The sequence below is a fragment of the Pistacia vera genome, unplaced genomic scaffold, assembly GCF_008641045.1.
Source record: "Pistacia vera cultivar Batoury unplaced genomic scaffold, PisVer_v2 Contig61, whole genome shotgun sequence".
NCBI classification, from domain to species: Eukaryota; Viridiplantae; Streptophyta; class Magnoliopsida; order Sapindales; family Anacardiaceae; genus Pistacia; species Pistacia vera.
The window spans coordinates 138850-165683 of NW_022196457.1; the positions used below are offsets into that span (position 1 = coordinate 138850).

General features: G+C 38.2%; 1 protein-coding gene and 1 non-coding gene across 3 annotated transcripts; one reads left to right on the forward strand and one right to left on the reverse strand.

The window, feature by feature from the left end:
• The first annotated feature begins 9528 nt into the window (after positions 1-9528).
• LOC116110716 lies at positions 9529-9634 on the forward strand. The gene has a single exon (XR_004124957.1). It is a non-coding gene; the product is annotated as a small nucleolar RNA R71 (small nucleolar RNA).
• Positions 9635-20229: 10595 nt separating this feature from the next.
• Positions 20230-24180, reverse strand: LOC116110715 (G-type lectin S-receptor-like serine/threonine-protein kinase B120). Of its 2 annotated transcripts, XM_031396939.1 has the most exons (8): positions 22649-24180; positions 22310-22420; positions 21957-22201; positions 21653-21863; positions 21325-21562; positions 21082-21229; positions 20739-21002; positions 20230-20482 (listed from the first exon to the last, which is right to left on the reverse strand). In XM_031396939.1, the coding sequence occupies exons 1-8, from the start codon at positions 23979-23981 to the stop codon at positions 20435-20437; spliced, it is 2598 nt and encodes an 865-aa protein (XP_031252799.1). In that variant the 5' UTR covers positions 23982-24180; the 3' UTR covers positions 20230-20434. The 2 variants fall into 2 exon arrangements, with proteins under 2 accessions (XP_031252799.1, XP_031252800.1); XM_031396940.1 differs by lacking the exon at positions 20230-20482 and having other exon boundaries at positions 20498-21002.
• Between the last annotated feature and the right edge of the window lie 2654 nt (positions 24181-26834).

Below are 26834 nucleotides of genomic sequence, written 5' to 3' on the forward strand. Positions count from 1 at the left end.
CTCATTAAACACAAGAATCCTAGATTGATTTCACTGGTTCTTGAATCTATCTCTAGCATCCAATACTACAATGGTGATTATCCGAAAAGCCTAACATGATTCATTTCTTAATCTCATCATGTTCATCACATATAAACAGTAAATTCAGAGTATTCACACAATCAAGCAAGTTCATATGAAAATACAATCATTCAATCAATTAACCCATGAAATTCCGAATTACAATCAAAACCCTAACCCAAAATAGGTTAGTTCATGTCTAAATCAATAATACAATTAAAAGAAACGAAAAATTCAAAGTTCAACATCATGGAAACAAGAGAAAAGGAAAAGAACCTCCCCAATTGACGAATCCACTGGTTTCACCTCGGATCTTCACTTTTTTTTTTTATTTTTTTTTATTTTTTTAATCAAAAATCACTCAAATTCAATTTAAGAATATGTAAAAATTGTCGTCTATCCAAAAACGAATGAACCCTTCAAAAAGACTAAGTTTTTTCTTTTATACCTCGCCCAAAAACCTAAGAAATTGCTGAAAAGTAAAACTATGTATTTTGAAATTCGCAGACGTCGCCGCAGCGAAGAAGAATTCTCGCCACGGCGACGAAGTAAAAACAGATCTCGTACGTTAACTTTCTTCTTCGCGGCGAAGAACAAGCTTCACCGCGGCGAAGCTCCATATGGAATTCTGAAATTCCAAAATTGTCCTCCGCTTGCCTTTTTGCTTGAATCTTCGATCCTTGATGCTCTCCTATGGAAACAAGCTTCCTAGTGTTCCATTCTGCTTCAGAATTCTTCCAAAATCTGAGATCCGCTTACTTTTGAGTCCAGAAACTCCAAATCGCTCATTATTTGCTCAAAATGTCCATTTTTGCCTGAAACACAAAATATAAAGAATTAAGTAACAATTCAGGTCAAAATGAACTAAGAAGTATCTAAAATCCGACTAAAAAGCCTAGTAAAAACAGTATAATCCTCGGATTATCAAATACCCCAAAACTAAAGACCTTCTCGTCCCCGAGCATCAGGTACAAACTCACAGAAAGAAAAACAACAAAAAACCACAAACACCATTAAACTGAAAAATGAACAAACACTAATTAGTCTCAAACTCAACATACGAATTGCCTAGAAATTACACAAGTCTCAAAGGTCGTTGAAAATTTATTATGAGAAAATATTCAACACTCCAAGAAGTTATAAGCTACATCGACTGTCTTCCTCTATCAGTCCACCGAGTAGGTGATCCCCACTTCAATTCACATTCCAACTTCCCGAATTATTTTATGCAGAAATGCAAAGTTTATCAAATGGTGGCAGACTCCATAAGCCTAAATATTGAACTACTCTCCACTAATGTAGACTAGAAATCAATAAGAATCAAAAGGTCTTTATAAGCTTGTAACGTTAGGCTCGGGTAGTGGGTTCCAAGAAAAAGGATAGGAATAACAAAGTAAGAGAACTCGGTTTTCCTCATGCAAACACTCACATCAAACTCCACTTCTTCTCAACCACCAATCAAAGTATCACCCATTTTACATCCCTTAAACTTATGCATTCCTTATTTTGAATTTGAATTTGAATTGAACTAAAGAACATAAATTTATTTATTTTTTATTTTTTTGAAATTTATAATCGAATTGAGGTTAATTACCTCTCTTATTCGTATCGCCCTTCTCACAACCCCCAAACTGTTCTTTTAATGTCTCGCACCACTCTTAACTTTCTTGGTGTTTGCATTAGGGCCAAAATTCTCCTAAGGGTACAATTATGTGTTTAGAGTATAAGGATCAGACAATTTTTGGTTTGCAAAGAAAAATAAAGCAATGATAATTCATAAGGCTCAAATGGGTGACTAGGGACAATTTCATTCATGGATCGGCTTCAAAAGGCTCAAACGTTCCGAAAAATGCCTAAATCATTTGCTCAACAATGTCTAATCCTAGAATTTCGCCTCAAGCATTTCCCTACTAGGTTCTAGAATCCACCAACATTTTCAAACTTTACCTAACCACATAAAATGAATCTAAGCATGTCAAAATAATTGGAAATGGTGGCTGAACCACTCAACAAACCTCAATCAAAATCCAGTCAATAAACAAAAACTTGAAGCAATGCTTAACATTTTTCAACAATACAATCCCAACAATCCTAGTCTCATCATGGACTTATGCAATTCATCATGGACTTATGCAATTCATCATTGGCAATCACAATATAAAAACACAAACTTAACTAAAACAAAATCAAAAAAATTTCAAAATTTTCCCCTACCCCCAAACTAAAGATGACATTGTCCCCAATGTCACATTATGCATAAATTAGGAATAGAAAACAAAATTGAAAAAGGTGCGAGATAGTTCCCTGATTAATCCGTGTCATTGAAGTTCCGCTCAACATTGTGCACACCCGGTCCTCAGCTTTTTCATCATTCAACTTCTGTAAAAACAATGAAAACTGTGGTGTCCACTATGTTAGAAAAATCCACTGACTAATATGAAAGTATTACAACCCTAATCTCGTCTTTACATCAACTAGAATTTAAAACAGAAATTGAAACAACTAAAACAACTAACACAATCCCAAACAAAATTAGCAACTAAGTTCAATGTTCGAAATAAAAGAAAAACAGAAACAACTAAAACAAATAAACATAACGAAACTAAAACAGGTGCTCAGGATTCTTCGGCTTCCTCTTCTTCCTCAGTGTCATCTTCTTCTGTTTCTGAGCCCATCCACTCATCTGAGTGCCATTCAGCCCACTGATGTTCTGAAATATTAATCTCGACGTTGTCGCAGCAGCGAAGTTATAGCTCATGTGTCTTCTTGGCCTGCTTTACCAGCCAATCCTGACGTCGATCCATTCTTTTCATTAGACCCATCATTTTCTACATCATTTCTCTCATTGGGACTGTTGAACCGGATGTGGTGGCCGCTTCTGTGGTTCTCCTTCTCTTGGTGCCTGATCTGGGCCATGCTTCTGGTTGATGCGTAAGATGTTTGCGGAAGTAGGATGTGTCGAGGACTGGAGCAGCATGGATCAGTGGCTCATCAGCCTATACCTCGACTTTTACTTTAGTGCACAACTTTGTAATGAGTTGTGGGAATGGAAAACTGCCTCGCCCTGGTTTGGCTACAAGTTGGATACTCGTCAGGATGATGTTCCCCACGTCTATTCTCTTTCCTGTGGCAATAGAATACAATAAAAGTGTCTTCTCATACGTCACTGTACTGTAGTGCGTCTCCGACATCATCCTAGCTAAAACAAAATACTGCCACAACCGAGCCACTGGTGTTAAACTAGTACCCGTAATGGTTTTCTTGCCCTTCTTTGAAATATCCCAAGAGGCATCTAGTTTCATTATGGTCCTAAGAATCACCTCATCATTTTTCTGTGTCCTCCTAAACTCCTCATAGTCATATTGGGCAATATGAGGTATGCCATAGAGATCATTGATGACCTTTGCCGTGAAAATCACATCAATACCCCTCACAAAGACAACCCCCTCATCACATTTAGGGAGGTTGGCATAAAACTCTCTCACCAGTGGTTCCACAGTCGCATTTCGGCTTCATCCATAAAATCCTCCCACTTTCTCCCTTGACTCCACTCATCAGCTGCGGTTGCAATTAGTCCACGCTCAGGGATAAAGCCCTTGTCTTTCCTTCACTTACAAACCGATCGTCTACTTTCTTTCCTTTCCCTTTGCCCTTGGATGGTACCTTGACTTTGAGCGGCATTTTCTCTAAACCTATATTTCAACTCAACAATGCACTCAAAAATTCAAACCTAAGTGTCCTACGCCAACCAATTCAAACCTGAAAAAGAAAATTGACAACACTTCCAAAAAGTTGCACGTCAAACCCCAAACTACAATTTTTCCACAATCACCCAAACACTTCAAAATTGAAAGCCCACACTCCTCAATATCACACAACACACACACAATCCTTCCTAAAACAAAATCAAAGGCACAATCACCAAAAATTCACACATCCACCAACAATCCACAAATTTCAGATCCACAAATTAAAACTCGAAATTTTTGAGAAACAATCTTAGAGAATGTGAAATCTTACCCAAAGTAAGGAGTACTTGCCACCAATTGAAACAAAATCAACCTAGAATGCAAAACCCCCAAATCGTTGAACTTAAAAAAATTTCGTGACTTTTCGCAAAAATTTGTGTTGACACATGTTGGTTTGGTGTTAAGGAAGGTTAAGGAGTTAGAAATCTTGTCTGGAAATCACCGGAATAGCTCTGGAATGAATGTTGGAAAATTTTTCTTTGAACTGGAATTGAAGAGTTGTGTGAAACGTGAAAAACGAAGATAGGTATTTATATAAAACAGTTGCGGCGAAGTTCTTCGTTCAAAAACCCTAATTTCAAAACCCAAGTCTCACCGCGGCGAAGAAAAACACTTCGCCTCAGCGAAAAATTACCGAGGCCACAACGCTACGGTGACAAACGATCTTCGCCGCGGCGAAGTTCCCTTAGTCAAATTTCACCAAATTCGTTTGCCGCGGCGAAGACAAATTTGTCGCCACGGTGAAAAATTACCGAGAGGACAGCGTCGTAGCAAAGTCTGGAACTTTTTGCCTTCTAAATTGTCAAAAATTTCTTCGCCGCAGTGAAAACTGGAAATTTCAGTTTTTTTCCTAAATTCCCGATTTCACCTGAAACACAATAAAAAACACATCAATTAAAATTCAAACACAAAATCAAACAAAACTAAACAACTACAAACCAATCAATAAAGAGAAATAAATAAAAACACTTGGGTTGCCTCCCAAGGAGCGCTTGTTTATAGTCGGAAGCTTGACTTTTTCAATTCTTCAAGTCAGAATGTCAAGCCGGATCAGGATGGACTTGCAACTCATCACCCCATCAATGTATGGCTTCAATCTCTGACCATTGACTGTAAAAGTGCCCTTTTCTTCATGTGAGACTTCCACCGCTCCGTATGGGTGAATTCTTGTAACTGTGAATGGTCCGGACCATCTAGACTTAAGTTTTCCGGGGAAAAGCCTAAGTCTAGAATTGAACAACAACACCTTCTGACCTACTTCAAAGTTCTTCTTTCGGATATGCTTGTCATGCCACCTTTTTGTCTTCTCCTTGTAGATCTGGGCATTCTCATATGCTTCGAGACGGAACTCATCGAGTTCATTCAAAATCAGTATCCTTTCCTCCCCAGCAGCTTTCAAGTCAATGTTTAGCTGCTTGACTGCCCAGTATGCCTTATGCTCAAGTTTTACCGGCAAGTGACATGCTTTTCCATAAACCATCCTAAATGAAGACATACCAATAGGAGTTTTAAATGCACTTCTGTAGGCCCATAACGCATCATCCAATTTCTGTGACCAATCTTTCCTAGATGCATTAACTGTCTTTTCTAAAATCCCCTTAAGTTCTCTATTAGACAGTTCCACTTGCCCGCTTGTTTGTGGATAGTAAGGTGTTGCAACTCTATGTGTCACTCCATACTTACCCAACAGTGCATCCAATTGCCTATTGCAAAAGTGGGATCCTCCATCACTAATAATTGCCCGTGGTACCCCAAACCTTGAGAAAATATGCTTTCTCACAAACTTAATCACTACCCTAGCATTATTAGTCGGTAATGCAACTGCTTCTACCCACTTCGACACGTAATCTACCGCTACCAAGATATATGTGTTCCCAAAAGAATTTGGGAAGGGACCCATGAAATCAATCCCCCACACATCAAAAAGCTCAACCACCAGGATGTTGTTCAATGGCATCTCATTTATTTTTGAAATATTACCACTCCGTTGACACTGGTTGCACTCCTGAATCATATGGAAAGAATCCTTAAAGAGGGTTGGCCAATAAGACCCCGATTGAAGAACTTTGGCTGTTGTCCTAGCTCCTCCAAAATGGCCACCCACTTCCCTCTCGTGACAATTTCGTAGAATGCTTTCCATCTCCTCCTCCGGGACACATCTCTGTATCACTTGACAGCATAGTATCTGTACAGAAATGGCTCTTCCCAAAAATAGTACTTCAAATCTGAGAAGAATTTTCTCTTTTGTTGGAAAGTCATTCCAATAGGGAGCACCCTCGATGACAAATAATTCGCAAAATCTACATACCATGGTGCTTCATCCACTTTCATCAACTTCTCATCCGGAAATGTTTCTGTAATTGGACTTTCCTCTTCATTTTCCTGGATTGGTCTCTTAATCCTTGACAAGTGATCTGCCACCATATTTTTTGACCCCTTCTTATCTTGAATTTCTAACTCAAATTCTTGAAGCAATAAGATCCATCTTATCAGCCGAGGTTTCACTTCTTGCTTTGCCAATAAGTGCCTAAGTGCTGAATGGTCAGTCTAGATGATCACCTTTACACCTAATAAATATGAACGAAACTTGTCAAAAGCAAAAACCACAGCCAACAATTCTTTTTCACTGGTGGTGTAATTCAATTGTGCATCAGTGAGTGTTTTGCTAGCATATTGAATTACATGCAACACTTTGTTTTTCCATTGTCCTAACACTACCCCTAAAGCAAAATCACTAGCATCACACATCAATTCAAATGGCATTCCCCAATCGGGAACTGCAATAATGGGTGCAGAAACTAATAATTTTTTAAGAGTTAGAATGGCATGCATGCATTCATCATTAAAATCAAACACAATATCTTTATTCAACAAATTACAAAGGGGTTTAGAAATCTTAGAAAAATCCTTGATGAAGCGTCTGTAAAACCCCGCATGCCCCAAGAAACTTTGGACCGTTTTGACATTTGATGGTGGTGGCCGCTTCCTAATCACTTCTGTCTTTACTCGATTGACTTCTATTCCGTCCTTTGAAATCCTATGACCGAGCATTATTCCCTCCTGGACCATGAAGTGACACTTCTCCCAATTGAGCACCAAGTTCGTCTCCTTACATCGCTGCAAAACAAGAGAAAGATTAGTTAGACAACTATCAAAAGACGAACCAAAAACTGAGAAGTCATCCGTGAAGACTTCTATAAACCGTTCCACCATGTCTCCAAAGATCGACATCATGCATCTCTGAAATGTTGCTAGTGCATTGCATAACCCAAAAGGCATCCTTTGGTAAGCAAAGGTGCCATAGGGACAAGTTAAGGTCGTCTTCTCTTGATCCTCAAGAGCGATGGCAATCTGGTTGTATCCTGAATACCCATCTAGGAAACAGTAATAAGCATGTCCTGCCAACCTCTCCAACATCTGATCATGAAGGTAGTGGAAAATGTCATTCCTGTTGCCTCATTCAATTCTAGTAATCAATGCACACTCTCCAGCCCGTCACTGTCCTAGTTGTATCAATTCGTTATTCTCATTCCTTACTACCGGGATACCTCCCTTCTTCGGAACCACTTGTATTGGGCTCACCCATGGACTTCGGAAATGGATAAATATCCCCGCATAGGAGTTTACCCCCTCCTTTCTCACCACTTCCTTCATCGAAGGATTCATCTCCTTGTGGTTGCACCCTAGGCTTAATATCATCCTCCATGAGTATCTTATGCATCAAAATGATGCGAGATGCCTTTAATGTCTGAAATAGTCCATCCAATTGCTATCTATGTTCCCTCAACACCCTAATCAACCGCTCTTCCTCCAATTTACTCAAACCAAACTAATGATCACCGGAAGTTTTTGAGTCCCCAAGATATACATATTTGAGGTGGAAGGTAAGGTTTCAACTCAAGCTTTTGAGGTTCTTCATTTTTTTCCTTTTCCTTCTCTTTTTCAAAATCAAACTCCTCAAATTCTAGATCTTGACTCCATCAATCGGTTGAAGTGCTTCTAACAACCTAGCACATTCATTACTCGCCGACTCATCATCACCTCTACTGTTTTTGTTTGGCATACACGCTTCTAGAGGTAATTGTGGGTGTTTTTTTTCAATAGATTCTACAACCAATTTATCTACCACATCGACACTAAAGCATGAATCCGATTCGATGGAACTTCATTGCCCAAAGACATTGACAGTTACTGTTTCATCTTGAACTCTCAACAGTAACTTCCTTCTTGCACATCTATAAGTGCCTCCCCGTGGCCAAGAATGGTCAGCCCAAAATAAAGGAATTTCCTACCTCTTCCATGTCCACACACAACAAATCTGTCGGAAAAATTATTTTATCCACCTTCACCAACACATCTTCCACTATCCCCCTCGGTGTTTTATGGACCTATCCGCTAGTTGCAACGACATGGTTGTTAGCTTCACTTCACCAATTCCCAATCTCCAGAAAATAGAAAAGGGCATTAAATTAATACTACACCTAAATCACATAAAACATGATCAAAAGTAATATCCCTATAATGCAAGGAATAGTAAAACTCCCTAGATCTTTGAGCTTCGGAGTAACTTCTTCTGAGAATGATGTTGCACTCCTCATAAGCATCACTGTTTCCTCATCTTCTAGCTTCCTTTATTTTGATAGGACTTCCTTAAGGAACTTCGTGCAGGTTGGCATCTGCTGTAATGCATCTGCAAAAGGAATGTTATAGCAATTTTTTAAATATTTCAATAAATTTGAAAACTGCTTATCCTGATTCTTTTTTTTCAGTCTCCGAGGAAAAGGCACGGTGGAGTGTGATGTGCCAACTCTGGTGGTATCTCGGGGAATGGCAGTTTCTCCTTCTTCTTTTGCCTTTCTTCCTTCTTCTTGTTCTCTCCTCCAACTGCTTGTTTCTCATCAACTTCCTTTTCAATTCTTCCTTTCTAGCTTGCTCAACTTCTTCCAAAACTGTTCCACTCCTCAAAATTATGGCATTTGCTGATCACGTGGGTTAGTCACAGTATTGCTTGGTAAAGAACCCTACAGCTCTCATTTAGCTTCTTGGCCAATTGGCTCATCTATACCTCAATTCCGAATGGACGCCCCTTGATTCTGAATTTTTTTCCTCGTCTCATCTAAAACCTGTGGTCTCCTGCATGAATTTCCCAAACATGTCTCTAACTTTGACACTCTTGATCTCCCGATTGATTACTCACCCCTATTTGGTTGTTGGCAATATCCTTGGTTCCATTGATTATTTTGCTGTTTCGATTGCCCCAACTAGATTTGGATGATTTCTCCACCCTGGATTATATGTGTTGGAGTACGGGTTGTTTGGTTGCCTCTGATTTCCTGCCAAGTAGTTCACTTGCTTCGATGAAAAGATGACGAAGCAATGTGTTCCTCACTTGACCTCGCGTCTCACATGGTTTCCTGCAAAATATCACAAGTTAGTTGAGGTGCTTGAATAAGTTTACCTGCATACTTCCCAACTGTTTCTGAAGTGCCGTGAGTTGGGTTGAGATGGCTGTGAAGGCATCAACGTCATGAAGACCTGTAGATTTTGATATTGCTCTCTCATTTGGTCTTTGATAGTTGTTGCTTGCCAAAACCTCAAGCAACTCATAAGCCTCCCTGGTGTCTTATTATGCAAGGCTCCTCCTAATGCTGCATCCACCGTGGTTTGCACGTCACCCATCAGTCCATTGTAGAATGTTTGGACTTGAAGCCAAACTGGCAACCCATGGTGTGGACATTTCCTCATCAATTCCTTGTACCTCTCCCAAGCCTCATCCAATGACTCGGATTCATCTGTAGAAATGATGTGATATCATTTCTCAGTTTGGCTGATTTTGCTAGAGGGCAGAACTTGGTCAGGAACTTCTGTGCTAGATCATTCCATTTGTGATAGTCCCGATGGTAGTGCCATTACCACCCCTTTGCTTTATCCCCCAATGAGAATGGGAATAACCTCAACCTAATGGCATCATCTGACACTCCATTCGACTTGAAGGTGTCACAAATTTCCAAGAAGTTTGCATATGCTGATTCAGATCTTCCTTCAAATCACCTAAAACCTTACCGACTGCTGGATCATCTGGATGATTGCCAGCTTTATCTCAAATGTGTTGGCTTGGACTGCTGGTCTCGTAATGCTCGAACCACTGCCATTAACAGTGGGAACTGAGAATTCCCTTAGTATCCTGTTTTCTGGTTCTGCCATTTCAACAGCTATGTCTTCCAATTCAACCACTGTATCCCCCTTTCTCTTCTCTCTCTTGTTAGTCATCTGGCGATTCTCTCAATCTCAGGATCAACAGGAACCACTGGCTGACGTCTTGCTCTTCGCATAAACTACACAGAAATAGCAAAGGGAAGTGAGATCTCAAACCACTGAAAAATAAAACAAAAGTTAACAAAAATGATGAAAACAAAAATTAAAACTCCAATCTAGCTAACTATAGAAAACTCAATATTAACTTAAACACTCAATCTCCTGCAACGGTGCCAAAAACTTATGCGTGTTTCCTACAACATGCAAATGTAGCAAGTATACTAGTCGCACAAGTAATAGATTGATGAGTGAGTATCGTTCCCACAGGATTGTTGCTAAGCACTAAGTTTTTTAACCGTTTTTAAGTTGAAGCAATCGAATTCTTTTGGATAAAGGGAGCAATTTAAACTATACCTAAAAACAAATTTACTAAAATAAAGTAACTATGAAGCAAGATTTAAAATACGGATAAAATCAATTCAAACAAACGGGTAGGGTTTTGACTTCATTCGGACTCTATGAGTTAAACCTAAAGAATTAAACTAAATTCATATTCACATGCATTTTATTGTAAATCGAACTCTCTAAAGTGTCCACACATACCTTCTCAGCTATGTTTTCCTACTTTTCCTATTAACCTTCCGCACCCAACAATTGAAAGTTAATAAATTTAAGCTCATTAAGCACAAGAATCCTAGATTGATTTCATTGTTCTTGAATCTATCTCTAGCATCAAAAAAAAAAAAAAACACAAACAAAAGCCACAACCACCAAAAAACAAAACCACACACCAAGCAAGCACACCCGGGGAAAGACAAAAAAAACAAGCACCAAAAAAAAAAAAAAAACGAAAAAAACAAAAAACAAAACCCCCCCCCCACACAAAAACGACACAACGAGCCACACACACCCCCCCAAAAAACCCCCAAAAAACCAACACAGACCCAAAACCCCCCACCCCAACCAACCCCCACACCCACCACAAAAACACAAACCCCCCACCCACCCCCCCCCCCCACAACAAAAAAACGCCCCCCCACCCACACAAAACCCCCAACCCACCCCCCCAAAAAAAAAACCCCCCCCCCCCCCACCAACCCCCCCCCGCCAAAAAAAAAAAAAAACACCCCCCCCAACCCAAAAAAAACCACCCCCACCCCCAACCACCCTGCGCCCACACCCCCGCAACCCCCACCCCCCCCACCCCCCCCCCCATACACCCCCCCCCCCCAAACCCACGAAACCCCAACCCCCCACAACCAAACTCACCCAACTCCACACCACCCCCCACCCCTCCCCCACCACCCCCCCCCCCCAACCCCCCCCACACCCCACCCCCCCAACCCCCGCAAACCCCGAGCCCCCCCCCCCACCCCCCCCCCAACCAACACCCCCCCCCCAACCCCCCCACCCCCCCAACAAAGAAGAAGTCCAACCCCCCTTACCACGCCCCCAACCTCAGCCCCCCCATTGCACATGGGTCCCGCCTCCACTCCTCGCACCAATTCCTACCTGTGATTACCACGAAGCCCCACTGATTCTTTTCTCACATCATCTCATGTTCTCACATGAATAGTAAATCAGAGTATGCACCACTCAAGCAAGTTCATATGATAATACAATCATTCAATCAATAACCCATGGAAATTCCGAATTACAATCAAAACCCTAACCCAAAATAGGTTAGTTCATGTCTAAATCAATAATACAATTAAAGAAACGAAAAAATTCAAAGTTCAACATCATGGAAACAAGAGAGAAAAGAAAAGAATCTCCAATGACGAATCTACTGGTTCACCTCGAATATTCACTTTTTTTTTTTTTTTTTTTTTTTATCAAAATCACTCAAATTCAATTTAAGAATATGTAAAAACTACCGTCTATCCAAAAACGAAAGAACCCTTCAAAAAGACTAAGTTTTTTCTTTTATACCTCTGATAATCATGTTTTACACTATGATTTTGCATTGAATTTTGATAGGATTTAGGATACTTTTCAACAATTGGGCCATAATTGCTACCTAATTCTTAATTTGTCTTGCAGGCCTAAATGATATTTTTATTGCATAATGATGATTTTTTAGCATAAATGACAGTTTTGAGCATAATTGTGTAACTTGAGCTTGGAAACTCAGAATGACTGAATTTAGAAGCTTTGGAAAGCTAAGAAGAAGAGCTACAACTTCATGTTTTGGTTTTTCCTAATTCTGACTGGAAAAGGGCGAAAACTTGGCTTGAAGTTGTGAAAAGTACGCTGGGAACTGAAGAAAAACGTCTTTGGACATGCTTTAGTTTTATGCTATAACTTGAGCTGTAGACCTCGGATTGTGCTGATTCTTGAACTAAAAAAATATAATTGAAAGACTACAATTAATATTTCTAAAACTGTCCATATTCAGACTCTATCATGCTCAAATTTTGCTCGAAAGTCCTCGCTGTGGCAAGGAAAAAGCTTCACCGCGGTGAAACCTGCATCAGATGTAAAAATAAAACGACCGTTTTGGCTTGCTAGGGCTCATCGTTAAGTGAGAGAGTTATAAATTAGAGCAAAAAAGGAAGAGAGTCTGTTGGTTCGTCATTTGGGAGGCAGCTCATGGAAGGAGAAGATTATTGAAGATTTGGGCTTCAAATTAGAGAAGATTTCTCCATCTTTTGCTTTTTTTTCAATGATGAATCTTGATTCATTTTGTTTTAGTTATTTTATTTCGTTTTCGAGTATGAACTGAGTTGTTTAGCTAGGGTTTGATGTAATCTTGATACAATGATTCAAATTATATGAATTGATTACTTTGAGTTTTAATTTCATGATGAGTGTTTATCTCTTTGTTTAATGACTTTTGGATGCTTGATCACCATTCAAATGTGTGTTGTTCACAATGAGACTGAGAAGTGATTTGTGATTGTGCCTCTTGGGATAAAGACCGTAGATTAAGCAAACGCTAGAGATAGGTTTAGCGATCTATGAAATCTAGATAGAATTCCATAAAGCTTAAAAGACTTTGAACTATTAATCTTCATTTTGTTGGGTGCGGAAGCTTAATAGGGATAAGTAGGGAAATGTAGCCTGAGAAGTTATGTTTTACAACTTAGGGAATTCGATTTTCAATCAAGGAATTAGAACTTGGGTAATAGATTCTATGATCTGGGTTAACGTATCTAGGTGAAATCAACACCGTAGCATTTTTAGCATTGTTTAATTAGTTAAGTTGTGGGTTTTGCTTTAATTTCATTATCATTCATTATATTTTGTTAATTTGTATTTAGTTGTTAATTTTCCATCAATCCAATTTATTGTTGCTTTAATTAGGACTTAATCTAGGGAAATCGGTACTTAGTAACACTATCCTCGTGGGAACGATACTCTAACTATCATTTATTACTTTGGCGACTCGTATACTTGCTACATTTGCATGTTGTAGGAAACACGCATCAACCTCGCCCAAAAACCTAAGAAATTGCTGAAAAGTAAAACTATGCGTTTTGAAATTCGCAGACGTCGTCGCGGCGAAGAAGAATTCTCGTTGTGGCGACGAAGTAAAAACAGATCTCGTGCGTTAGCTTTCTTCATCACGGCAAAGCTCCATGTGGAATTCTGAAATTTCAAAATTGCCCTCCACTTGCCTTTTTGCTTGAATCTTCGATCCTCGATGCTCTCCTATGGAAACAAGCTTCCTAGTGTTCCATTCTGTTTCAGAATTCTTCCAAAATCTGAGATCCGCTTACTTCTGAGTCCAGAAACTCCAAATCGCTCATTATTTGCTCAAAATGTCCATTTTTTCCTGAAACACAAAATATAAAGAATTAAGTAAAAATTCAGGCCAAAATGAACTAAAAAGTATCTAAAATCTGACTAAAAAGCCTAGTTAAAACAGTTTAATCCTCGGATTATCAAGTTGCTCTAGTGTTTTTCATATTGAAGGGCATGACTTTATAGCAGTATAACCCATGATCTATGATGAACGAGGTGTGTTCCTTGTTTGGCGTGAACATTGGAGTTTGATTGTATCTTGAATATGCATCCATGAAGCTTAACAGCTCGTGCCCAAAAGTGGCATCAACGAGCTAGTCAATTTTGGGCAAGGGAAATTGTCTTTTGGGCAAGGCTTGTTGAGATCCGTGAAATCAACGCAATTCCACCATTTACCATTGGCTTTTTTTCACCAAAACAATATTTATGACTCGACTAGGGTAATGAGCTTCTCAGATGAACCCGATTGAGAGAAGCTTATCTACCTCACTTTTGAGAGTTGCATAGCGTTTTGGGTATATGACTCTTTTTTTTAGTGATCTGGTTTGATTTCACGATCGATGTTGAGTGCATGACATATGATTTTCGGACTGATCCCGATCATGTCAGCATGTGTCCATGCAAAAACATCGATGTTCTGTCTGAGGAAGCTCGTTAAATTAGTGGGGAATTGAGGGTTAAGATTACTTTCGATTCTCAGTGTATGAGTTGGCTCGTGCTCGTCGATTGGTACCTCAAACAATGTCTCTACTGGCCCACTATGGGAATTCTCCTTCTGGATGCGAAGATCAATGTTATCCTCCACTAGGCCAGGCTCTGGCTTGGTCTTACTAATTTCCATTGACTACTCTAGCTTGCCCTCAGATTTCCCTTTTCCCTTCCATGCGAGCTGGACTGCTTGATTGTAAAAGTTACGAGATTCATGCTATGATCCCCTTACTTCTCCACACCCAGACGAAGTGTGGAACTTCATCTTTTGATGATAGATGGAAGTGACGGCCCTGAAGTTCTGTAGTAGTGGTTGTCCAATGATGCACTGCCATGAATTCCGCCATCTTAGTCGTTTCATGGGGATCACCCAAAATGACTGGAAAGGTGTGTTTGGTTAGGGGTAATAGGAAATTACTAAGGTAATCTCATCTTGTATTACTTTATTACCACGTTTGGTTGTTAAGTAATATAAGATTCCAGTAATCTTCCAATACCAATAGTAGTTATTGTTGGTAATATAGGAAGTAATCTGATTACCTCTATTTTCTTAGGTATTTTAAGATTACTTGGTAATCTTATTTTTGTTACAATTTTAGCCCTTATTAATAAAATTTTAGGACAATAATGCCCTTATTTTAAAAACAATTTACAAATATACCAATTGACTATTTTATCCTTATATAAAAAGTTTTGGGACATAAATACCCTTGAAATTTAAAAAAAATTACCCCAAGGGTGGCGACTAGATCTAGCCACTAGCAACGACGAAATGGCACACGACCAGCCATATATGGTCGGTCATGGCCGATAAGCTATTTTCGGCAATGAAAGGCAAAATATTTGGCCGTGAAAGGCAAAAAAGTTCTAAACTTTTTGTGTTGCTAAGGTGTTTTAGCTAACTCTGAAATGTAGGGGGTTAAAAAAGTTATTCAAAAAATAATAATAAAATAATATTATATTATATTAATATTTAAAAAGGAGGACAATTTAATAATTTATATAACATGCTCACAAATTTATTCCAGCCAACCAAACATATTTCTCTAAACATTCTTAGTAATCTTCAAGGTAATCTATCTTTCCATTAATATAACATTCCTAGCAATGCAACATTCTCTGAACCAAACACACTTAAAGAGTTATCATTCCTCAGGGAGTTAGATAGTCCCCGATAAAACCGTAAAGAGGAGTGGCTACAAGCTTTAGTATGTATCTTCAAGCTTCATCTCCTCAAAGGTCGTCTGAAATAGGATATTCATGGCGCTTCCATTGTCCACCAACATTCTGTGGACTTCACACATTTCTATCTCAATTGCGATGACTAATGCATTAGTGTGAGGGTGATGTATTTGCCTCGCGTCTTTCTCAAAGAAGGTTATTTCTTCTTCTTAGCAATGTTTGTGAGGTTGCTGCTCTAAATTGAGGACGTTGTAAGGCTCATATCAGGCTTCTCGGGCATACTAATCTTGTGCATGCCAAGAGGTCCCTATGATGTGAGGTCCCCCAATGATGGTCCTAACTAAGTAGAGACCCTTGCGACCTTTACGTCTTTCCTCGTCATCACGATCTTTTTCCCTCAAGGGAATTGGACTGTCAACATACTCTTTGAAGTGACCTTTCTGAATGAGATCTTCAATTGCTTGCTTAAGAGCACGACATTCATCGGTATGATGTCTTATGTCCCTGTGGGAGCGACAATATTTTTTTTCGCCCCTCTTTGATAGGGGTGTCTTCATGGGCTCTAGATTTGCGAGCAAGCTGACTTCTTTTGATACATCCAGGATGTTTGAGATCGATGTGTTCAATGGAGTGAAGTTGTCACAACGAGGTAGTGGGACATAAGCCTTCTTGGGCTCAAAATGTTGTTTCTTTCCCTTTCTCCAATCGTCATTTGCCCATTTGCGATCATTTCTTCTATTGCCCCCCCCATCCCCCCCCCCCCCCCCCCCCCCCCCCTTGGATTCATCCCTTTGACTAGGAGTGCTAGTTGAAGCCTTGGAGTCGTGGCGATTTAGGGCTGCCACTGAGTTTTCAATACGTAGATATTTCTCTACGAGGTTGTAGAAGTGAGTAAGGGAGATGTTGTCTTCTGATTGCAGCTTATTCCACAAATCAGTTTGCGGGTGAAATTTTGCTATGATTAGAGTTCAAATTGAATCTTTGGGTGTATTAGTCAACTTATTCAGTTCCTTATGGAATCTGTCAATGTAAGACTTGAGAAACTTGTTCTTTTCTTGTCGTATGTTGCTTAAACAGTTAAGCGGCATCGAGAACTACCTGTTCGCTTGGAAGTGTCTCAGGAATAACAAGCTCATCTACTGCCATGTATCGATAGACCCTGGTGGAAACAATCTGAACTAATGTTTTGCATTGGCAGTTAGAGTCATTGCCAAGCAGCAACATTTTACCAAGTTTGAGACTTGGTGCAGCTCCATGAGGTCGTTAAACTCATAGAGGTGATCTTGAGGATCAACGTTCTTGTCAAATGCCTTCATATCTAACATTCTGAATCTTGGCAAGAGAGGTGCCGTTAGAACCTTATGAGAAAAGGGAGATGCCTTAATGATCACTCCTTGCTCATTTTGTCGAGCTTGAATCTAATCCAAAGCTTGCTGTAAATCCTCAAGTTGAGGAAGTGGAGCTCTTGGGGGATCAATTTCTGCAATCTGGGTGCGTGCCTTGCAATTGTGGTTGATGAAAGACCGCAAATCAGTGTTTCCCATGATTTGGTTGGAGCCTTTAGCATGCCTTGACACTTGTGGGTCGAAACCCTGTGAAGGCAATAAGTGGTTGGGGGAGTTTTCCCTATCTCTTTGATGATCGGAGCCATGCGCTGATGGTGGGTATTTCCCTCTCGGTAATGGTCGAAACCATCGTGCTGATGGTGGTGGGAATCTTCATGCCTGACACTTTCATGGGCGTGTTTGTGCGATGTGTCGTGGGATTGTTCCTGACATTAAGTATTGCCAAGTCGCTAAACAAAAGTTTTATCTCTTTGCTTATGGGCAGTATTCGAATGCCTTTTCGGCCTTTTTGCCCTTGGTCGGTGACACATTTACCCTTTTGTGCTGTAGTGTGTGTGACATGAGGATATGCTTGTTTCCACACTTTTGCATGACCTGTAGACGTCTTTGGGGGTGGTATTGCCTTGTTTGAATTTGGCAGTACTACTTTGTCCAAACGTTCCCATCGCTGGTTCATCGTTTGGAGAGTGTTGTCCACTTTTCCTAAATAATGAATTAGGGCATGATCCGTTTGGGAGATCAAAATAATGCTCCCTGCTATTGTTTGGGGAGTCAAAACTCCTTTAGGGGGAGTTTCCTCCTAGTTGTGGGGAATTTCCTCATTGTTGTTGTTCATGCTAGGACACTCAGTTTTGAAACCATGAGCTATGATAATTTGTGGTTGATCTTTGAAAAAGGAATTGATGGGCCAGTTGAGTTTACTAGATAAAGAGCTGTTGTAAAATCTGCCCCTCCTTCCAACACCAAACTGTTGATGCTTGATTTTGACACCAATGACTTCACATGTGTAAAGTGCTAAGAAGTCACATGTGAGCTAATTATAGCGAATGGGTGAGGTACTGTGAGTACAATAGCATGCAAAGACATAAATGTAAAGTTGACAAGATGCTAAAGGCCTAACTAGAGTGATTCCTCTGGTATTCGCCTTTGCTATTAGCTCTCTTCTTGGCTGGTTTTCTTCTTTGTGGATTGCTTAAAATACAGGGTTTCACGATAGTCATTAGCTTTTCCCTTCTGCTTCACCACCCCAAGGTGTATGGACTTTTTCGTAAAATTTGAGTAACAATTATCCCTTAATAGCAACAGAACTGAGCAAAGTAGGCGTGAACGATTCTCTTGCCTAAGCTAAGTTTCAGTTTCATTGCAACATTGAAGGGGGAAGGGGGGTTTAAGCAAAGCCGCAAGGCTCTGACAAAACAAAAATGAGCGCCGCCTCCCAAAGCAAAGCCGAAAAAAAAAACTGGACGACTATTCCGTTCTGAGGAATAGAGTAAGGCCAGCCTTTAAAGCAGCTAGCAGCTTTAATTGTCAAGACAAATTGAACGAGAAAGCACCATACACCTTATTCTTGGGTATGGAGCGAACATCGGTCAAGTATAACGTGTGTCCAAGAATAAACCTTGCCGTTCATTGGCAAATTAGGGGCCACCACCTCCCGTCCTACTCCCTTCCACGATCTCATATCTGCATAGGCGGTTAGCACAATAGATACATCCACTTTTGGTGCCATATCTCAAGTCCTCTCAATTGAGATTCCCTCACAAAGTGCATACGCCCGCTCGCCGTCTTGAGATCAACCATTGCCTTCTTGTCTTCAGTTCGCCTCTATTATGTTGATCGCAAGGAATGCGATTAATTTGAATCAGAATTGTGTCCGTTTATATAAAGATAACTTTCTGATTACTAGAAAAGCTTACAAGAGGTTGCGAGTTGCGATCTAGGGTTACACGTGTTTGGTGTTCTAAGTGTTCTTAGAGAATATCAAGCCAGTCTCTTTCTAGTGTCTTTGCTATTTTCTTTTTTGAATGCATGAATGTCTAACCTTTATTTTATGAGGGGGGAAGCTACCTATTTATACCCGTTTAGCTTAACGTAATGATTATACTTTTGTAAGTGGCCTGGTGTCGTGTAGATTTCTCTTATCTTCCCATTCGTTGAGAACTCAAATAATATCCTTAAATTAAATGGGACTTGGACAAGTGTGCAAACCAAATTTACTCAGACACAAATTCTTGAGTTGGTTTGGGTTTGTGACAGCTATATTCTTTTTTCCTTTGGAGACATGTCATGCTCTAGACAGTAGAATGCTTTCTTAGATCCTGATTGGTGATTGATGATGTCAGCATATGTCAACCCTTATTTTAGGAATATTAATGAATTATTAAAGTAATTTTTTAATCTAGAAAATGAATTCAAGAAGTTCACTTATTGTCATTTCAAAACATAGATTTGATAGAACAAATAAAAAAAAAAATAGATATAATTTTCTCTCTTATACATAAATTTTAAAAGTATAATGAGAGTTAATTGGACTGGTGGGGACAACGTGCATGGCCCCTGCCCTTACACAGAAAGAACAAATTAAGCAGACACAAATTGCACATGATAAGGCTTTAATTTGATTTAATATTATGTCACTCTTTTTTCCGAAAATAAAAAATGAAAAACTTAGTTATCATTGATGGAGATTGAACACACTTTCCTTTATAATTATATAAAAACTAAATAAACAAGCCAGTGCATGCTAGCTTGGCAACATTATCAAGAGCTGAAACAAATATTTTTAAATTCCGATCCTTTTTCTGTCTGAACTATTCCTTTGGAGAATCTAACACTCCCTTAAAGCAATTATAAATCTGAATATACGAAGCATTACAAATGACAAAGGGCCTGAAACCATCTAATTCAATCAAGGAAATCAATTAATTGATGTTAGCTTATTATATAATAGATTTCCTGTTTGTTACTTAAAATTTTAGATGTTTAATATTAATCTTTTTGTCTCTAGGTAAAACTCATCCGCCTACCTGAATATTATATTACAGTGGATAGATACTTATTCTAAATATAAATATCGTGTTGAGCCAAAATTAGTTGTCGCAACTAACAAATCAATAATTTAATCGCAAGTTGCATTATGTTGTTTGTTAATATTAGTTAAAAAAATGTGCTCCAAATTCTATTTTTCGAAGACGATACAATATTCGATTCATTATACACATAATACATTTCCTGATTGTATTTGTATCCACAAAATGATCAGGAATTGAATAAATAGAATCGAATAGGGTTGCAATTTGAGAGATTCAATTTCAAAATTAATACAATTTGATCTGATTAATATTGATCGTTTTCCTGCACCATCCATGCATCCCCTGTATCTGAAACTCAAATAGATGCCCATGTCCCTTTTCTTTCTGATGATGAAACATCCATCTAATAACACCAATGTTAACGAAAAAACACTCCTATATGTATTTGAATATTGAATGCCAAAAATACAAATTAAGAGACCAACCCACAAGTATAAAAAACCAAAAATCTATACAACCTGGAAACTAATTAATGAATAAAACAGCTTGTGTGTGTGCCTATATCTATATCTATGTATATATAATGAAAATAATATATATTTTCATGAGAGTTTCTATCTCCCAGCTACCATAGTAACAGTCAAATCATTGGAGGATACGGTATCGTGAGCTTCCAAAGAAAAATCAACATCCACAGAGTTCCTCATAGATGTAAAGGTTGGTTGTCTAGGCGTTTGAAGTGTTGGAGTTTGACTCTCAAGCATCAGCACCACATTTGCCATATCCGGCCTGTACATTGTAGAATCTTGCACACATAACATCCCTACATGAATGCATCTCAACACCTGACTTTCAGAACATGAATCCCGAATGCTCCGATCCACTAGTTCCATTGCTCTACCTTCATTCCAAAGTGTCCATGCCTGAAATTATTCCAATTTTTTTTTGTCACTCAACTTCTACATATTAAGTATAACTAGAAAACAAATTCAATCTACTTACATATCCAATAAGGTTAGAGAATTCGGATGAACGGAAGCTATTGTTCCTCTTGCCAGAAATGATCTCTAGTAATAACACCCCAAAGCTATATACATCCGACTTTACTGAAAATAGGCCTTCCATTGCATATTCAGGGGACATATAGCCACTGCATTGTTAAGACAAATTGTGAAATTCAGATTAATCAAGTTACTGGTATGGTTGAAAATCAATATTAAATGTGCAAACATGCTATATACTTACTATGTGCCAACAACTCGGATTGTATTGGCTTCATGTTGATTGCCCCCAAACATACGAGCCATGCCAAAGTCTGAAATCTTTGGGTTCATTTCTTCGTCCAACAAAATGTTACTTGCCTTTAGATCTCGATGAATTATTCTAAGTCTTGAATCCCGATGGAGATAGAGGAGCCCTCGCGCAATTCCTTCAATAATTGCAAATCGTTTTTTCCAGTTTAGCAGGGCTTGCTTCTCTGTGTCTGACATGATGTTGATCAAGAAAACAAACATGAATACAGATGCGTAATGAATATCTATAACGACGAATATATTCAACTTTAGGTACATACCGAATAGAAAGAAATCCAAGCTTTTGTTTGGCATATACTCATAAACTAGCATCATTTCTTCCCCTTGAATGCAGCACCCCAGTAGTCTAACTAGATTTCTGTGTTGCAATTTGGCAATTAGTATAACCTCATTTTTAAACTCCTCTAAGCCTTGGACAGATTTTCTTGAAAGCCTCTTTACCGCTATTTCTTGTTCCTCGGGAAGCTTTCCCTGGTGAAAAAAGAAATACAAATTTATCTTTAGTACATTTCAGCTCACCAACATATATAAGCATTTAACAACATGCTCAAGATAGAAATTTACCTGATAGACAGGACCAAATCCTCCCTGCCCAAGCTTGTTTTCATCTGAAAAGTTATTTGTAGCGATTGCTATGGTATTAAAATTGAACATTGGTAAATCAGCACCGTTTACTTGAGTTACATCCATAAGAATGTCAGCCGGTCCTGAAAGATCTGTTGAGAATTCTTCATTCCTGCTCGCATCCATGACTGGCATATCGTCCCTCTTGCTCTTGCAACATGATAATGATGAGACTTTGTGCATAACTACATTGAAATAAAAGAGAAGAATTGGAAAAAAAAGAAAAACAGTTTAGAGATAATTAGCCAAGAACCTTTTAGTCGCGCAATGACAGTGGAAAATAATAATCTTACCTTTCAGTTTTCCCCTGAATTTCCACAAAAGCCATAAAGATAAAGCCAAGAAGAATGATCCAACCACAGCAATTGATATTATTGCAGCATTGGATAATCTGCTACTGCCACCTATTTTTTAAATGATGAAACTAAAAGGAATCAGATGATCACATCACTGACTCATTTCATTATTAGCACACAAAACTAGATCTCTACGATTAAAGTTGGATAGCCAAGGTTTTTCATCATATTATGCCTAAACAGAAACAAATACTTAAATCAAAACTAAAGGGATTTCCATGGAAAATAAAAGTAGAGACTAACAATAACAAACTTATACAGAGATGAAAAGTTTACCAAATTCAGAATGTGCAAGTCGGATGTGTAGTGTATTTCCACCGTCGTCGAAATTCTGAACATCAATCAAATCCCCAACCCATATCATGCACCCAATTCCATCAACATCCGCATAAGCATTACATGAACAATTCTGGAAACATTTGTCCTTGCAAGTTTCGGAATTCCCCACAGATACTACGGTGTCAAAATCAGGCAACTTCATGCCCTTCAAATTTTTAAAACCATCTGCTCCACCACTTTTCCCTCCTTCACTAGTATTCCTCCGGCACTGCAACTCATTCCTCCTAACACATCCACCTGACCAATTTCCCATATTCCATTGCTCCCCATCCCTCGCTACAAAGCCTTCCATACAACTGCATTTGGGAGAACTATTTACCTTGCAAAACCCAAAATTCCCACAAAAATTGTAAAGCTCGCAATCGTTTAGCGGCTCTACCTGTATCTCAGTCCAGTTCTTGTTACCCTCATCCCACTTTAGCTGCTCTTCGAATCCATCCCAGGTAAGACGGAACCTCAACAAATCAGACGAATTCATTTGGTTATATGAAAAGTACATGCTTCCATCCGGTTCAGGAGATGATAGCTTGAAACCATAAATGAAATTTGTTGAAGCAGCCATGAAGGGAACCCCTGTAAATATTCTGTCATCCCATTGCCCACTTCTCCACTGCCTTTTTAATTGCTCCCACATCACTATCTGTGGCGCACCTTGAGCTGCACCATGAGGATCAACTCCCATTGAGTAGTTTCCCGTTGAAGGATCAGAAGCCGATTTCCATGAAATGAAAACACGTTTCTCTCCATTTCTAGGATTAAATTTAAGTCTCATGCCTGGTAGATACGAATCCGTTGGATTATCAAAACTCGTCCAATAGGCCTTACCCATATTACCAATGTTTTCACTGCTTGACAGAATAAGATTTCCGTCATTTCCAAGTATTGCAGCTGTGTTGTTTGACTCTATCGAAGCATTAGAAGACCAAACTAGAGTGTTATTCCCGTCTAAAACCATCAAATTTCCACTGTCACCAATGGTTAAAGTTCCGTTTCCATTTGAGATTGACGTATTTCTATTTGCAACCCATACAGGCGTAATTAACTCAATCTTGTTATACCATATACCAACATATCTTAGACTAGAATTTCCAGTGCTAAAGAATCCCAGTTTAAAGATTTCGTTGGTGGAAATCAAGGCGTCATCGCCATCTTTTAAGGACTCGCCTTTCGTGAGGGTGTTAGCGGCATGGCAAAAATAAGCAAACGAACATACAAGAAAACAGAAGGAAAAGAGAAAAACATCAACTTGGCTCTTGCAGATATTGTTCATTTCCCTGTATCTGATAAATGAAGTGAAAGGATACAGGGGAAGACAAAGATTTAGAAAAAGTAAAGGCTTAAGAATGTAAGAAACTCAAAGGAAAATTTTCAAAGGTTGGCCATTAGTGGTTTGGTCTGAGTTGTGAAGAAGAGAAGTCAGACTTTAGAACCAGATCGAATATAAGTGGTAGCTGCTGTAAGCAGAAAGAAATTTTGTAATGAAGAAGAATAGCTGTCAATGTTCTAAAATTTTAACTATAAAAAAGAAGAAAGCCGAGTGCTGGTTAGGTACGTATAATATTAAGAAAATTGAAAACCCTCATGCCGCGACAAGCATTGAAGACATCTTTTTTCAAAAAAGTTATCCCACGTTTTTCTAGAATAATGATGTTAATTGAATGGTAATGTAGAAAATCAGCAAGTTCGTGGCCTAGCAGAAGCACCTAAATAACAATCAATTTAAATATTTATATGTTTCCTTGGAAGAAATAACTATTGGATGTGATTGTAAACAACTATTTGGATGCTTCCGTTTTAAGGTCTCGTTGTTAAATTATGAAAAATCGATAAGTTCACATGTGATGGCAAAGAAAATTATATGCACAGCCAATTGTTTCTCATCTGACTCTGCCAATTAATGTAAACACGGGACGAATTTGATTCGAGTAGGAATATAAGACAGATTCATTTTAAGCAAACATTTTTACCTTTTTTTTTTTTTTTTTTTTTTTCCTAAAGGATGAAGAATTTAAAATAAGATATTGCTTTTAGAAAGAATCAAACTTTAAAGCTCCATTAATAAAAAAAAAGCAAAGAGAAGAAATAATATTTGACTTGGGAGGGCAATAGTAAACATCATTCATATTGTTAATTTGCAACCAAAAAAAAAAAAAAAAAAAAAAGTGGCAAGTTGAAGTGTTTTAGTTAGTATATATGGCTGCTCAACAGTTCAAGAACACCAAGTTGGAACTTGGACGGCTTGGTAATTTGGACCATTCCATACCCATGTGGACTTTCGAAGAAAAAAGAAGAGAGTTAGAAAAATATATGAACAAAAAGACACGTGAGACAATTCTTGTTGCATTAGTTATGACGAAAGGACAAGATACGTGTTTCTGGACGGAAAATTAGGTGGGGAGGACTGGTGTCAAGCCCCGTATTTGGACTTTACTGTATGTCATGGATCCAATGAGAGAATCAGGGGGACCCAGGTCAATTCTATTTATATGACTGGATTGGAATCAATAGTAGTTGGGTCTTTTTCTATTTATGACTGTCTACTTTCATTTTGGCCATGCATTCAGTTCATAAATAATAATAATAATAAACTTTTTTTTATATCTTAATGTTAATTATTAGTGAAGTATATTTTGGTTCTAAATAAAAAGGACAAGTACTAGAAAGTATCTCTAATACTTATGGATTTCAATATTCATGCACTTCTAAAGTAAATTAACTATTTTTAAACTCTAAAAGCTCTTTTTTATAAATAAATTAGATAATAATTATGTGTATATAGATAGAATTTCACACTTGCCCAAAAGCAAACAGAAACAATTATAGATTGATGGGCAAGTGATTAATTGAAGTTTAAAGTAAGATAGCTATGTGCATACAACTTTTGATGAATATAGAAATGAGTCGATGTGATGAATATGTATCAACTACAATTAGCTGTAAGCTTAGAATACGATTTTCATCACATCTCGATCTCGTTTGAACGCCAATGTTTAAGTTTAATAATTCAAGTCATTTGTTAGTGACAAATTAACAACCCAAACGAACAACTTCCTTCACGAGTGTGATATTGTATTGGACTTGAAGCGGAAGTTGTTGAAACTTGGAAGTTATTTGTCAACCAAACTAAATGCTTAGCGATTAATTAGTTATTATCAAGCATAGAATGTAAGCCTATCTGCATCTCAGTGAAAGCAGGTTGCTTTGGAGTAAAACTATCTCATTATCAAATTTTTGCCTGCCGAAAATAAAGGATCACATTTACACATTTCATTATCTGTATCAGAGGCCGCCGAATTTATAGAAGCCAAAATGTCACATTCCTTCAATACTTTTTCGTACCTTAGAAGATTTTATTATGAGGTACTATAGATGTTAATGTTAGTCAAATCTTGGTTAAAAAGTGCTGATCAATCATCATTATCAAAACTTCATTTTCATTTTTCTTCTGTACTGATAATATCTAATGACAATATATATTCTAAACCTATAATCATCATATTGCTCGCAAAATAATTAATTAATATTAGATCAATTAATAAAATATTAATTAAATGTCAAAACAAAGGGGTTAAACAAATTTAACCGCCTTTCCAAACACTTAACCAACTTTAACCATCTTTCGAAACACATAACCTTGATCTTCCTAGAATAACCTCATATATTGTCATGCGGTAAATCTAGAAAGGGTAATTCCCAATCGGGGAAGGATAATTCCGATTTTGGCAAGGAGATATCATGCGATATGGACTCCAAAATTAGAATTGATGATCAAGTTGTTTTCCTATTTCCGAGGATTTAGTATTTATTTCCAATTCAAAATTGTAATGGGTGTTATATAAACCCAATCCTAGTACTTTTTGAGGGACAACAAAACATACACACATAGAAGAACAGTTAACCTGATGACAGGATTTTCGCAAGTGTACGAAATCACACAAGTAATAAAGGATGAATAAACAATGTTAAATCCCAAGAAAACTACTACTACCAAGTACCAAACTAACATATCTTATTACTATTTAACTAATCAGATTCCTTAAGAAAAATGTACTAAAATTAAAAAGTAAATAGTATCAAAAATTTTATCAAAACTTTGGTTGAAAATCAATACGTGGCATAGATT